Below are 16037 nucleotides of genomic sequence, written 5' to 3'. Positions count from 1 at the left end.
CATTCAATTAATTAGGTTGATGTGTAGCACCAGTTTGCTTAGATCAGATCAGGTGATAAACTGCAAAAGCTGTATGGCTTTCCAAAAATCCTAACAGACTTGTGTAACCAATGCTGTACAGCAATATACTGTTTGACTCCATCTAATGTGTTTGGATGAGCTGAGCCCTGCTGATCCTACTGACTGACACGTGTACAGACTGGACAACAGTATGACACGAGGATTCCTTTGAGAATTATTATTTTCTCCCAGCTCATCCTGTCCTTTGAATTGCTTCATATGTGCACTTTCCTTTTGCCGTTTTAAACTTCATATTTTTTTATTCTCGGACTCTAGCAGAGTAACTCTGCATGATATACAGGACACATTAATCCTTATTTATCTCAATTCACCCTCTAAAACAAGCTCCTCTTCCTTTAAGCCAGCTTTCTTCTGATTCGCTGCAGAAGGTTTGAACAGCAGGTGGGAGGGCTTTTCTATTCTTACAGTCAGAATGGTTTTATTAGGGATATCCCCTCACTGACATCATACAGAGCCAAGAGCAGAAAACACTAAACCAAGTGTTACAGCTGTCTGAAGTCTGAGATTACAGCTCACTGAGAATACCTGTACACATGCCAACCAGGGCCTGATGGGTGAAAATGGGCACATCTATGAGGATCATCTTATAGTTGTAGTTCTGTTCAGTGTTTACCACGCCAGCCATGAGCAGCAGCGCCTCGGCTGGTAGCGGAAACGCTAACTTAGCATGGAGGAAGTTAACAGTCAAGCAACAGCAGCGTGAAGATACTTCACGCCTCCATCACCAACAGCTTTTCTTTATATGCTTGCAATAATATTTGACTAAACTGCAGACTGTGGTCAGCTGACAGCTGAGCAGCTTCATCAACAACAAGGCTTTTTTGTTTTCTTCTCTCTCATATGCTTGCTCATTCTCATTCTTGTCATGTTTGATTCTGAAGCTTTTATTGCACTTACTATAACATAACCTGCTGCCACCTTGATAAATATTTCACTTCTCTTGTCAGCTTCACAATGTGTGTAAGGATGACTGTAAATAACAGCAGTATGACGCAAATCCTCCTCTCACACCGAGCTGAAATAAGATGACTGCAAATAAAGGAGATCAATCAAAACTGGATCTTCACTCTATTGCTATTATTATTATTGTTGTTATTATTATTATTGCTGTTATTATTTTACTAATAATTACTAGATTCATACATTAATGTTCTTGGATTATTTGTTACATTTTATTTTCAAAAGCAACACTTAAATGCAGCCTGGCAGACATCTGTAGCATATTAGTGCTGGAAAAAGCTACATTTGTGTATCCTTAATTTAAATGTATAGTAATTAATGTCATTGAATGCCTCACATACATGTGGTTGATGGACAAGCCGAGGGAGTGTTTCAAGGTCTTTGCACACTTACACATGTTATGAAACAGCCTTCAGTCCATAGTGTGTACTGTGCAGACTTAAAATATCACAGTCAGTCCTGTTTTTGTATGAAGATTATTCCAGAACCGACTGATTTTTAACTCGTGCTCAGTAGCTAGAATCAAGTCAGGTCATTTAATTTAAATTTAAAGTCAGTCATTTAATTCTTATACATAAGATGGAAGAATCTGAGCATTATGAACAATAACAACAACAGTTTGACTTGGAAACTATGTTGAACATCCAAAAGCATCAGACACAGTTGGTTGAGAAGCATTTCTGCAGTCTCTGACTAAAAGACCACTCCCCACACAGATTCACCGACAGCCACTCACTCTGGTTGTTATCGTGTTCAAAATAAAGCCATTCGCATCATTTAGCTTAAATTAGACTGAAAATCAAAAGCAGATGTGGTAAGCAAATCACAAAGAGTCTGGGGAATCTACTTTAGTGCAAGCAGATTTTAATCAGTGGATATACTCGCTGTGAAGCTGTGTAAGAAAACAGGAGCATGACTTAGGCAAGGTAACAGAACTGTGAAAGCTTCATTCATTCAGCTTGTAACCTCACCACAGCCACTGACAGGTAAGGTGCTTTGCATATGCGGTCAAACCACTGAGACTCTCTGCACCACCTCTATTCCAGGTGCTAAAAGGGCCCAGGTGATAGAGGTGAAAGATGGAGCACTTGTAGCTGTTTCTGTACAGCAGGAAGATTTGTGGTGGTTTTAAAAACCTCCAACGAATTTATGATAACCGATTGATCATTTAAGACTTTCTATTCTTTTGAGGGACCAGTACCTACATTTCTGTTACATCCTGGTTCCACTGGTGAGGCCTTAAATTTCATTTCTAGTAATAGCAGAGGTCTTCATAGTTTTGATGACTGACTCCCAATTAGTATTCAGTCTGCAGTCTGATTAAGTTTGCTCTCTCAAGTTATGCTGCCAGTGAGAAGGTGGTTATATTGGTTACTACAGTTTTTGTTTAACCATCAGTGAGTTGGCTGCAATGATTAGTCCTATTTTGGTAATAAAGCTACACACACTTACATCTACAATATTGCCCTCTTGCATCCTACTATGAATTGAACAGTGATAAAATACTTAGTACCTTTGTTTTTCAGTCATCTGCCACACAAAACGTGGTGATAATCTCGTCATTTCACAATGCTAATGCAAAACCCAGTATTGTGCCTGTCACAGTTCTCGTTTTCACAGCTCTGACGACATGTATAAACTCACTGTGTTCTCATTGGGCGATATCATTGCTATAGCGATGCCTTGCGTTTTACATACACTAATGCTCACAACAAGAAGCCCAGACACGTCTAACAGCCGTGTCTGGGCTACTAACATCGTTTTTTTGATTTCATTTTAAAGCTATATCACCCACCTCTGTGTTCTATATCCATTAGGTCCAAGTCCAACATCACTCGCTACAATTACAGTTGTAACTTTTTTACCACTACAGACAACTCTGTGTATCTGAACATAAACAAGACATTCAGTAAAGTATTTTATGTATTCTGGCTTACATTACAACACAAAAAGTCTTTCAGTGTTGGGATTGTTGGTAAGACAAAATAAAATCTTAAAAAACAAACCAAATTATCTTGTGTCGTTGCTCAAATAGGAATTGTTGCATGTCATGTAGATTGCAGGTATTCAAGTTGCTGAGGATGGAACTCATCACGTTGCACGGGTGCGTGCGTGTTTTGTTCTTCGTGCACTGCACTGAATATGATCTAGCCTACACAGTGCACCAGGGCGTTGGTGTGACAGCTTACACCAAGTTGTTCACACTTCTTTTCATCATCTCTTCCAACCACTGGAGACATAAATGATGCATGGTGCCCCAGTGGACACAGCCGTATCGCAAACTGAGCAAACAATCGCACACATGCAGTATTAAAAGCCCCGCCTCTCTGATTAATATTCAATAGGTTGCTCAGATTTCTCTTGCTGTTTCTCTTCCTCTCTGTTGCCCGATCGAAATGAGCAGTCGTGATACCGCTCCAACCACGCGCCAACCACGGGTGGCTCGACATGTTACCATGGAGACGGCCTCATTTTCACGGTGCTGCCGATGCAGAAAGCAAGACCCAAACTAAATAAGAGGAAAGGAAATAATGAATGAATGGCGTCTGGTGAATGGGACGAGCACGGAGAGATGAAATAATCAGATGACAGGTACATGACCGATCTGTGCGAAGAGCTTGGAGTGTGGTAGGTTTAGAACACCAACAGTCTGCATTAAGGTTCAGTAGGCTTTTGGAGCAAAAGAGAAACAGTTTTCAATACGAGAGACAGACATCTCATCGGCCCAGTGGCTTAAAAACAGACTGATAAGGAAGTGACAGGCAGCAAACAAGCCGACAGGGTGGGGAGGTGTTCTCACTGGATCATGGATCAGACGTGTCAGGAATGACTGACAGGAGACTGTACTGAAATGGGGTGATCACAGGACAAAACAATAAGTTCAACTTAAAGGTTTTACATAGATCACATTTGACAAACACAGCAAAATGAGCTGGCAATACAAATGCATGGCAAAAGTGAAAGGTGCACAATTTCTCCTGCAGGCTGGACTCATCTGGACCACAGATACCTGAATTTAGGTTCTCTTTTTCTTCAAAGCTTTTTTAATGTTTGCAAACACTAATGATGTATTTCGTTGATGGAGCTGAACTGATGGTAGAAACAGACAGTCCTGCATGAAATGTATACAAATATACTGATTTGTTCATTTTTTAATAAATTACACTCGTGTCCAGCTTATTGAATATTGACATACTGTCAATAACTGCAAGGGGTTGATGTATAGGGTTATTTTAAATGGTAAGGACATAAAATACAGACATCCATCCAATAGCGTATGCCATTATAAACAAGCTTAAGTACACTATAGGGACAAAAGTATTGGACCACGCCTCTTAATCTTTAAATTCAGTCACATTGGAACATTGTAGCCTTGCAGTCTACCTTCATAAACATTTGAGAGAGAATGAGTGGTTCTAAAGGAGCTCGCTGAATTTCACTGTCATACTATAACAGGATGCCACTGTTGCAACAAGCCAGTTTATGACATTTCTTCCCTCCCGAATATTCTACCATCAACAATCAGCAATCAGCAGAACATTTAATGCGATAAGCCTACTTGATATAAGAATCTTAATTCATTTTTCATTTACTGGTTAAAGGTATATTCTCCTTATCTGGAACAGTCTGAACACAGGAAATTGTGTCTTAAGTGCATTTAAAAAACAAAACAAAACCGAACAAAACAAAACAACACACACACACACACACACACACAAAAACTTAAAGTCCCATCAGAATGAAGGAATGAGGAAAACGTACATACTCCTTGGAAATAAAGATTGCATCAGATTACTTTCACAGGCCACATTTCTTTCTAGATGTAGTACTCACTGACAAGCAAGCACTAATAAACTGTCTTGATGCATTCTCAATCATCCAGGAAAGTAAATCTCCAGAAGTTGAATCTGTTCATCTGGACGTAGCGTTTTGCAGGAGAAACGTTTCGTCACTCATCCAAGTGACTTCTTCAGTCTCAGCTGACTGCAGGTTTCCCCCATCTTATAAACAGTACATTTGGGAGTACTTACCTCCCAGCCCATTGTTCCTTCAGTGGGCTGGTTTCAGTCATTATGCAAATGTACTGTTTATAAGATTGGGGAAACCTGCAGTCAGCTGAGACTGAAGAAGTCACTTGGATGAGTGACGAAACGTTTCTCCTGCAAAACGCTACGTCCAGATGAACAGATTCAACTTTTGGAGACACTAATAAACTGGTTTATAACGGCTCTTTAACACCCCGTTACCATCAACCAGTGAGGGGGAGTCACCCAGCCACAGGGTGATATTTCAAGCAGCTTACTCTGATCATAAGTGGGTAGGTCTAAAAAAAAAAAAAAAGAAAAGAAAAGAAAAAAAAAAGAAAAGAAAAAGAAAGAAAGAAAGAAAGAAAGAAAAGAGAAGAAAAAGAAAAGATGGATCATGCGTCTAATTAAGTCAAGTGTTTCTCACCATGGCACTGATGGTTTCCTCCCAGTCTGGTCTCTCTCTGGGATGGATGTGAGCCAGTTCAGGCACAAGGTCGTCGTCCTCCAGATGACGTCCAGGTCTCAGACCCCTGCAGCCAGACACACACAACCAGAAGCTGAGAACTCAAATGGCACGCACTGGACTATTACAGTATCACTCTTAGTGTATGTATATATGTTAAAGTGCTATGCCATATGCCCAGTATAACGGTCTTAACTTCATGAAATATGAATTTATTCAGTACGAGTGAATAAATAGAATCCCAAATGTTGCTTTTCAATGCATTTAAATCTAATATATATGGTTATTAATGCAAATTGTCATGACCATTGGATCAATGGCTATGAGTACCATTCACAGAGAGTTGGGGAATTGCTGCAATCACGACACTGTAAGATGGTGAAAGAAATGCCCCCCTTGACTTCCCAATCAAACCAGTGTTCCTCCCTGTCCAAGATGTGTACATCCTCATCCTGGCATGAAGAGTTAGCTCTTCTATGTTGTGCCATCCGCTTAGCCGTTGTTTGGTTTCCCAATGTATAAATCACGGTAATCCTTCTGGCACTTAACAGTGTACTCTATTTTACTCTGTCTGTGCTGGGAGTGCAGATCCTTGGGGTGGACATGTTTCTCCCACTGAAAGCGCTGCGTCCAGGTACACAGAGTCAACTTTTTGGGTACCAGTTTGTTCATTTGACTTCCCCATGTAGTACCATAGTTCCTCTCTTGATACGCATATACTTTCTCTAGATCCACAAACACACAGTGAACCTCATTCTGACACTCCCAAACCAAACATCACATCTGTGGTGCTCTTTAGGACAGGAGCTCACTAAGCTTCACTTCTATTGTTCATCTAGCTTCAACAACTCTTTCCCATAGCTTCATGATCGACTTTATCCCTCTAGTTACTACAGCTCTGTACATCACCCTTGTTCTTGAACGTTGGCACCACAGTACACTGCTTCTCCACTCATCGGACACCCTCTCACTCTCCAAGATTATTAAAAGGTCTACTGGCCTTTCCCCTAGACATATCCATATCTCTACAGGTATGTTATCTGGACCTACTTATGACTGCTCTCACTTTCTCATTACTAATCTCCTGCACTGATTTACTAACTGTATTCCAACTGTCCCCTCTCTCTCTCATTTTCTACATAAATCAGCTTCTCAACATACTTATTCCACCTTGACCACACTCTTAACTTATTACTATATTTCCATCTCTGTACTACCTAACCTGCTGCGCATCCTTTCCAGCCCAATCACTGTCTAGCCAATCAGTACAAGTCCTTTTCTTCTTCTGTAGAAGAAACTGACTTGACAAGGACATCCTCACATACAAGTGACTGTAACCATTTTCCTTTGCCACCACTCTGAACTCCTAGACTCCAAGTGCCCCTGTAAGGATATACCGAACACCGTCTTGGCATTTTCCCCTCAGTACCACAGCTGTACTTGCTCAGTCATCTGGTAACTCGCCTCTACCACTCAGAACCTCTCAGTTACTTCCTGAGGTCTGTGTAGCATTCTTCCTTCTTCAACTTCCAACATTTAATCCTTGTCTCTTCCTGATTGTCAAAGTCATGCTACAGACTACTATCCTAGCAACATCCTGCCGTACCACGACCTTAGAGTCTCCCATCAGACTGTACCTTTTGCATAAGATGTAGTTTTTTTGTTTGCTTTTTGTTTTTTTATTATTTCCTTATGTTCTGGGTTATTTGGGTGTATGAAGAAATAAGTTCATATGTAAGTATGTTTAGTTTCGTATACTTTGAGACCAGTGCCTCAGGTACTAAACAAATGTATCAGTTGAATTGTTCACAACTGTGTGGAATGCCAGAAGGCAAAATACTGTATTTAGACACTAAAATGAATCACTTATTATGCTTTAATCATTTATATCCAGTAATCAAAAGGATGTGAAGCTTGGGTTTATTTTCAATAAATGTCTGGAAGAGTCATTTTAAACCTATTAAACAGCAGAACATAAAATGCTGATCCTTAAAAGAGGATTTATCACTTGTCCATGACTATAAACTTAATATGTATGGATTTCTTTCCCTTGCTAAAAATCAATCAAATACCGTTGAACGGAGCTTTAGGAAATAGCCAAAAGAACATTTTTCACTTTTTAAAAACATCTTAAACTATGATAAAATGACCGTTAGTTGCAGGTCGAATCATGATTCAAGATCTTTCCTCTTTAAAAACATTCAATGACAAAACTGTGGAGTGCCGAGCAGCTGCAGGGTCCAGTTCAAGGCATCTCGAATGTAACAGTCAGGAAATGAAACATGACATGAACAGTGGATAATTTGATGAGGTAAAATGAGTTTGCAATACTTTGACAGAACAAGTTGAAGTTGATGATACATCTGTCTGAACTGACCTTGTTTCCATAGAGCCGTCTCTCGCACACACACACACACACACTCTCACTCATTCACACACAAACACACACAAACAGTTGCCTCAAGGATGTGTTTTAACCATTGTAGACAAGAGAGGAAATTGAAAGAGGGGGGAAAAGGCAGTTTTGGGAAGAATGGAGGGTCTGCAGCAGCTGCAAGATGACAGGCTGAACTAACTCTGAGACAAGATCTCTGCATTGAGATAATTGGACTTAAGGGCTCGAGACTCTGAGACGAGATATAGGAAGCCAACTTTAGCAATGACTACATCTCTTTACTCCCAAACCTTTTTACAGTATTTTTCGTGTAAATTACTTCATCATTCACTCGAGGTATGATGCTTTTCTTCTGCTTGACAATTTAATGTAGAGTCAGAGATTTAAAACCAGGGCTAAGACCCACTGAACAATAACACACTCTATACTGACTGACACATTCGACAGTCAACAAAAGTAGTGTGAAAGTATTTTATTCATTCCAACTGCAGCAAAATCCCAAACAAGGTCCTGAACATTCATCAATACAGATACGACCCGATTCCCTGTGGGCCCTATTAAAGCCAGTCAACCTAGAAAAGACCCTCGCTGAAAAGCCTGAGAAATAAAAAGCCCTGATTAGACATGACTGAACAAGTGGTCAGGGAGATATAGCTGTCTGTAACTGCACTCAACTCAGAGTGCTGCGCTGATTGACCTGAAGTGAGGAAACTGACTTAAACTGATTTTACTCATAATAAACCAAAGTCATCTGGTTTATGATGCTGGGCCCTGGTAAAGAAGGCCCAGCAGCGGCTGCACGTCCTCTGTGTCCTGAGGAAGAATAACCTGGAGGCCATCTCCAGATCCTCCTGTGTCAGGAAAACCAGGGTCATCACAGGTGACCCCTTGCAGCCCACCTGTTTGACTCGCTACCCTCTGGTTGGCGCCTCAGGTCAATCAGGTCCCACACCTCCAGACTCACAAACAGCTTCTTCCCCTGGGCCATTCGGACTGTTAACAAACACTACATCCCCCCACATCCCACCCGGCCCACCCACCTCACCAATCTGAGCCATGGTCTTAGTAACCCTCATCACTCAGGCCACTCACACACAGACTCTATTCAGATGAAGTCTTTTCTTTGGACTACTTCCAAGCACCATCTAATATGTGCCTCTCTCTTTATTTTGTTTATATTTTTTTGTTTTGTATCTATATCCCTGTTTCTCCTCCTGTTTGCTAATTATTCTTGCTGTCTACTATTTATATTATATTCCAGCATTGATAGTGTGGAGCACCCACAGTTTCGTTATACATGTACAATGACAATAAAGGCCTATTCTACTCTATTCTATTTCATTTCAGGCCTTTTGCATTTGAATCATTATGCATTATTCAATATACTAGGTTGATAAATTTAAGAGAGGCTAATGGAACAGAACCAGCAGAAAGTATTGTGGCTTTTATTTATTGGCAAAATGCCACGTTCTCCTTGATGGAGAGTCTAATAAAGCTACTCCATGACTCAGTGATGTCATGTCGTCCTCTAATGCAAGATTAAATATTTAGTGAGAGGTAATTCTGGAAAGTTCTAAAATAAAGGGAAATCCCTTTGAATGTTCTTCAGCTCTTTAATCTCCGTCCTCTGACCGGGCCTCCCAGTCAGCGGAGCTTCTTTCCTTCCATAGTAACCAAATCCAACTAACATTTGTTCTACTGGAGACACTAGAGCAGTGTGCCCAAACACACTGCTGCGACAGTTCTCTTCTAAAGAGTGCTGAATCTGAACCAGAGCCATCAAGATCTTTGGTTGGATTGTGTAAAAGTGTTTGATAAAGCCACGGAGGGAAGGTATAATCCATTTGTCATGGCAACGGACTTGGAGAAAAAGTTGCATGTATCATGCTAGCTCATCATACATGGGCTGTTAAAAGTGTCTTAGTCTGAAAGTATGTGAGTGCACGTAGCAGAGGCTTCAAAGGAGCAAGATGTGTCCACACATCATTCTTGGAAAGAAATATTTTATTTAAAAAAAAAATGTGATTACAAACAAATCAGTTTGCATGAAATGTTTCATACCACAAACAACCAATACTGGATGTTCTTGGGTGGTGATGAGAGTAAAACATTCTCATGTGGAGATATTGGATTAGATTAAAAAAATACATTAGATAGACAGAGAGATAAATACACAGAGAGAGAGAGTGTGTGTGTGTGTGTGTGTGTGTGTGTGTGTGTGTGTGTGTGTGTGTGTGTGACGACACTGTTTATACATTACAGCAGCATTTCCAAGTATACTGGACACATCAATCCAATACCAAAGTATCTCTGACAGGCCAGTATTATCTGGGCTCTTCCCTGACTTCAGTTATTTAACCTGAAAGTCAGCTCCCTGGCCACACGGTAAATAACTTGTGAGAAGGCCTTCAGAATTTTTTGACTACTGTCCCACAGCCTGAGCATGATGACAAGCTTTGAGCAGCACTTATCAGGGAAGGCTGAATAACTACTGACAAAGTGTGAAGCACTTTGAGACACCACAGATAAAGGCCAACCGTTTTAGTGCATTTTATTCGCCCAGTGCCACCTTTTCTGTTCAAAAGTGGAGTGAAATCACAGACTTCTCAGAATGCCTCCAAGTTTGCATGTAAAAAGAAAGAGACTGCCCTCTCCAGCTTCTCTGTCAAACATTCTTATAATACTGCAGCCAGAAAAGCTTGCTCATCTTGAACAGCGCTCGTCTCTGCTTTCCTGCCTACCTTCTTCCCAGCCACAAAAACAGATAAGAGGAGAAACTGACAGAAAACTTCCCTCTGCTAAGCTCCCGGCCTGCTGAGTCAAATCTTTCTCTCTCCAATTGTGTAAGATCAAATGCAGAGAACTCCACATACGAGACTGTGTGAAAGTTTCAGTCTTGACTAGTTTTCCAGCATTTCCATAAGCATCACAATTTTACTCCATGAAAAGCAACAGCAGCTTGTTTTTTGCTCTGAAAATGAAAGCCATGAATCTCTCCCCACATTTATCCTGAGCCTCCACTTTCTCATTTCTCCTCTATTAGGCTGCCTCAGTACTGGAGCCACTGAATGTCTGACTCAACATGTCCTCAGCCACAAACAGAAATCCTGTGGTTTTTCATGCATTTTTAGGTCCGTCTGGTGCAGGTCTCACCCTTCAAATGAAGATACTAGTTTGAAGATAAAGAGGACGCTCCAATGGAGACTATGACAGCTACCACAGGGCAGGCTACGCCCTAGACACAGAGACAGCAGTCACAACCACACGTGTGGTCATTTTAACCTAACCCAACGGTGCATGTTGTTGGACTAATGGAGTAAACCGAAGAATCCATAGAGAACCCGTGCAAACACAGGGACAACACGCAAACGCCACAGAAAGACCCCAGCCAGATGGTGGATACAAACCCAGACCTTCTCACTGTCAGGAAATGCTGTGCTGCCCTCGTTAACCAAGTCCTGTGGACAAATACCATAAACTGTATTTAAAAGATGGATGTGTCTCCTGGGCCTGAAAAGTGAAGCCAACGTGGAAGCACGGGGCAGCTCTGAGAGCTGCAAAAAGTCAATTTGCATAAAGATCTACTGTTCAGCAAACTAACTACAAGCTCAGTAAACCCTTTCCTGATGAGTCTCAATTGCTATTTTCGAGTCTTATGAATATAACGTGAGGATCATGTTGTGCATACTGGTCTCATTAGAATAACAGAGGACAAAGCAGGGTTTGCTTTAGGGAGGTGCTACCTTGAGATTAGCCTACAGTACGTCTCTGTTTCTTAGTCAGACACACCTTTCGTTTATCACGTCCAGCATCAAGACAGAAACACCAAAAACATTTACCAAAACCTGCACTTCACTAAACTGTGGCTACATCTATATTTTATAGGCGATATATGAAATTTAATTGAGCAGCTGTTTAAACATTGTGCTATAAAATGAGAGTCTAGCCCACTATCATCATGCTTTTCCTTTTCCCCCCAGAGGTTTGAAAAGGACAATAAAACAACTGTGGAAAAGAAAATGGTTACCCCACTAATAAACACTCTGAGCCATTACTGAAGCAGACTTTGCAATTAGCAGAACTAATCAGGCCAGGCTGTGCAGACACAAGCCACCAGTATGTACATTACAGGGTTGGCTGAATAGTTATTAGAGGGCTGTGGCTGTAACACCAGAGCAATAAGTGTCATCTTCAAGTTATTTGAAGAGACCAAAACATGAAGATATTTTGTTTACCATTGCATAACAAACAGAATACCCCCTAATACTCATTAATGAAAAACTAAGACTATGTAATGTTTTAGATTCTATGATTGTATAACCAATAAATATAATTGATTAATGAGCTTAATGAGTGACACGCATCAAAGAAGACAAAAGAACAAATCTGTGAAGCCAGATCTGATGTAAGGAATGACAAATAAAAAACTTAAATCCCGTCATGGTGTCAGTGAATTTTCCTCAGACAGGTTTTCAGGCACTGATTGTGGCTTTTGCCTATCATAGCATCGTCTCTCCGTGTAATCCCAGACTGACTGATTGACTATGATGGTTGGTTATGACGACGACAACTGGACTCTGTGGGGACACCATCTGTTGTTGTTCTTTTGGCTGGAGTGAATGCTTATGACTGAGTGTTTAGGCTTGTTCTCCTGCTGTGAAATGAATTTGAGATGCTTCCATTACAGTTCTGTAGTACCTTTGGGACTTGGGGTCAACTAAACTTTGAGAGTAATTTCCATATTGATCTGAGAGTCACTCACAAAGAATGAGTCCAGAACAGCATTTGAAAGCATGAATAAAAATATTCATGCATACAAGACGGAAATCACTCACTTGACAAGCAGTAATTTGCAAATGAAGGTGAGTCTAAAGGTAAACGGCACAAAGTCAGAGATGAGACATGAATAAATACAGACAAAGCACAACAACAACAACTAGTAATGCCAGTTTGGGCGGCTCTGATCACTATTTATGAGAGCAACTCTTAAGAGCATAAACATGTTTTCTGTACTGAACTGAACACACAGGAATACATGCCACTTTTAGAACTGCCAATATTACCCTCCAGAGAATATCATGGCACTGGTTTGGTGAAAGAGATATCCAGCAAATAGCAAATGGGGGCTGCAGGGAGTATACTGCCTCATGTTCGGTCTGACAAGAATTAAGTGAATTTGTTTAGTTTAAATTGATATTTCAAGTCAATAATTTATCCACAAGGAATAAACTAGTGAATCAGCACGTCCAGAACTGAAAGAAAGCAGTTTGTTGCACTGACAGTGACAGTTGTTTCTTTCGGTTCCTTCCATGACTTTGTGTTTTAAAAGTGTGCAATTTAAAAACTCAGCCAACTTCATCGCTATTACAGACCGACTTGCTAGGACACTGATTAGTCTGTGAATCAACATACTGTACTTTAACGTGAGAAGCAGCTGGGCAGGGCCCGGCTATCCAATATAACATAACCAGCTTCTAGGAGCTGCCTCTGGCTCCAGAAATTTTTAAGTGAAATTCGAGCTCGGTTTCGGGACATTCAATCACTGAAAGGGAATGAATGAAAACAACGGTGGGGAACTGAAACTGGTTCCACCTCCGTGACGCAGAGAGACTTCCTAAGCCTTTGGCTAATTACCATCAAAAAGGAAGCAAAAGGTTTTAACTCTCTGCAATTTCTATTTCTTTATGTTTTATATACAGTGGAATGTTTTCTCTGGCAAGAGGTATAAATGAGTCTATATCATCTTTGGTACTGGAACAGTATTCACATTTCAGATATTCAAATGTATAAAAGGCTTAGGAAGTCTCTCCCTCACAGAGGTGGAACCAGTTTTAGTTCCCCACTGTTGTTTTAATTCATTTCTTTTCAGTGATTGAATATCCCGAAACCGAGCTGGGATTTCACTAAAAACCACACACACACACACACACACACACACACACAGAAAAGAAACACATTTTAATCTGAGTATAGCATCACGTTAACTCAACTTGCAGGATATTGTCATGGTCAGCCGAGTAGCAGAGGGTGTTGTTGATCATTTTCACCTGCTTTGGTGTTAACGGAATTAGCAACAGGTGCTCTACAGAGGCAACAGTGATACAACCCCGGGAAACAGCAGTGGCTTTACAGGTGGAGGATACTGAAAGTTTTCCCTCCTCACATTTTCAGTTGTTTACAAGCTAGGGTCAATGTCACAACTGACAGCATGAGGCGATATCTAACCCTACAGAGGTTGCACAGGTAGTCCGATTCCTCCTGAAGAGCTCCAGAAGAGCTGGACAGGGCTGAAGAAGGTCCCTAACCGATCATCAGGACTGCTTCTTTGTGCAAGGTGGAAAAGGATGAGCACTGCCAGAGCTCTAAAAAAAATACCCTCCAGCAGGCCACTGGTGTGAAAGTCTCTGACTGAACAATCAGAAACAAACTTTTTGAGCGTGGGATAAGAGCCCAACGTCCTCTAGTTTATATTCTATATGAGCAAGCATGCATTTTTACCCTGATGCAGTCCTTTCATAAACTCAGAGGTGACATAAAATCCTACACCGAACCTTTCCAAGTACTGCTGTGGTCTTAAAATGAGCAAAATCAGCAGCCATGGTTTAAAGGCCATTACTATACTTCTAACAAACAAGTCAGAAAATCATACAAACTGGCAATTTTCATCATCACAGGAGCTGCAATTCTAATTCTGAGTTACATAATTAACAGAGTCCTAACAAGTTGTAGAATGAGAAAATCAGAGCCAGTGGCTGTTGATTTCACTAGCAATGAAACCCAACTGTCAGTGGAAAATCCACTGCCACCAATTACAGCTCTACAATTAACAACATAAAGGAACATGCCTGTGATGGATGCCCTGCATTTTGCTCTGGGGACACACATGCTTTAAAAACAAATGAAAAAACAAAGGGTTGCATCCTATTCAAGACAGATGAAGGTATCGCCTCCTGACATTTATATGAGTAACTCTGCATTCGCCAAACAGGAGAAAGGACAGGCCTTAGGTGAACAGAGCTATCAGAATCTCACAGTTCTATCATGAAGCACATCATATCATTGCTTGAATGTGATCACCATAAAGCCTCTGAAGTGAGATCTCTGGGATTCTGACAACTCCAGGGCAGAGCTGTGAAACTGAAGCACAGAACCCTTGCATCTCACGACTACCATGATTACATCATATATTACACCTTTTTCAAAACCAGTGAAGACGTTGCTGGGTTCAATGCCGAAATTCCCAACAATCAGTGTTATCATTCAGCTTTGTCATTAAAACCATGTTTGATTATCACACTTTTAATCAGTCATGGTAAACACTGCTGTAGCTCCACCAAAGCCTGACAACTATGCAGGCAACACAGTAACATTTGTTTTTTTTGTGCCTACGAAAAAATGGCAGAAGGTACTCATGGTGCTCTCTGGAGATTTTTCAGCTTCTGAGAGATCAAAAATCTGCATTTTGGTTGGATTTTGGATTTCATAAGAATGCTAAGAGGCAGCACAGTGATGTGGTGGTTAGCAGTGGCACCTCACTGTGAGCAGGGGCTTTCCTGTATGGAGTCTGCAAGTCTCCCTGTGCCTATGTGTGTTTTCTCCAGGTAACCTGGCTTCCTCCCACAGTCCAAACACATGCAGGTATGGTTAACCGGTGATCAGTTCATAATGTGGGAACTCAGAGACATTATTAATGTTCTCTCAGTAGATGTTACAATGACAGTTGTAAAAGTGTTGGGGGATAGAAAACAGATGATAGCCACGTTAACCAGCACTCTTCTACACTACTTTGATCTCTTTTTGTTTTGCTTTGTTTTTTTAAACAACAAAGCAGCTGGACATCAGCTTGGTCAGATCAAACTGAAATATAAGCAAGCATCCAAAGCAGGGTGTAACCGCATTCTGCACTGGGATGTTGATACTAGCATGGAAAAAAACCTGCAAGCACAGCTAACATCAGCCAGATCTGCAAACTAAACTGACTTTTTGTGCTTGCAATGTTATACATGGAGCAAAGCACCTCACATATCAGCAACTACTGAGGAAATGTATTATTGGTTTCACATAGCTCCAAAATGGATTTTGATTTTGAGGTGAATTTGTTTGGCCAATT

The 16037-nt window shown here is 40.8% G+C and overlaps 1 protein-coding gene across 6 annotated transcripts in view; it reads right to left on the bottom strand.

Annotated features, from left to right (window-relative positions):
- Window positions 1-16037, bottom strand: part of arhgap32b (Rho GTPase activating protein 32b) — a 124142-nt gene that overhangs the window by 64564 nt on the left and 43541 nt on the right. For all 6 annotated transcript variants that reach the window (XM_063487396.1, XM_063487400.1, XM_063487401.1 and 3 more), the window contains exon 3: window positions 5494-5599. In XM_063487396.1, coding sequence (XP_063343466.1) covers window positions 5494-5599 — 106 coding nt within the window. The remainder of the gene's footprint in view (window positions 1-5493; window positions 5600-16037) is intronic.

Source organism: Pelmatolapia mariae, linkage group LG10_11, assembly GCF_036321145.2.
Source record: "Pelmatolapia mariae isolate MD_Pm_ZW linkage group LG10_11, Pm_UMD_F_2, whole genome shotgun sequence".
In the NCBI taxonomy this organism is placed as follows: domain Eukaryota; kingdom Metazoa; phylum Chordata; class Actinopteri; order Cichliformes; family Cichlidae; genus Pelmatolapia; species Pelmatolapia mariae.
This window is presented reverse-complemented; position numbering and strand designations above follow the sequence as displayed.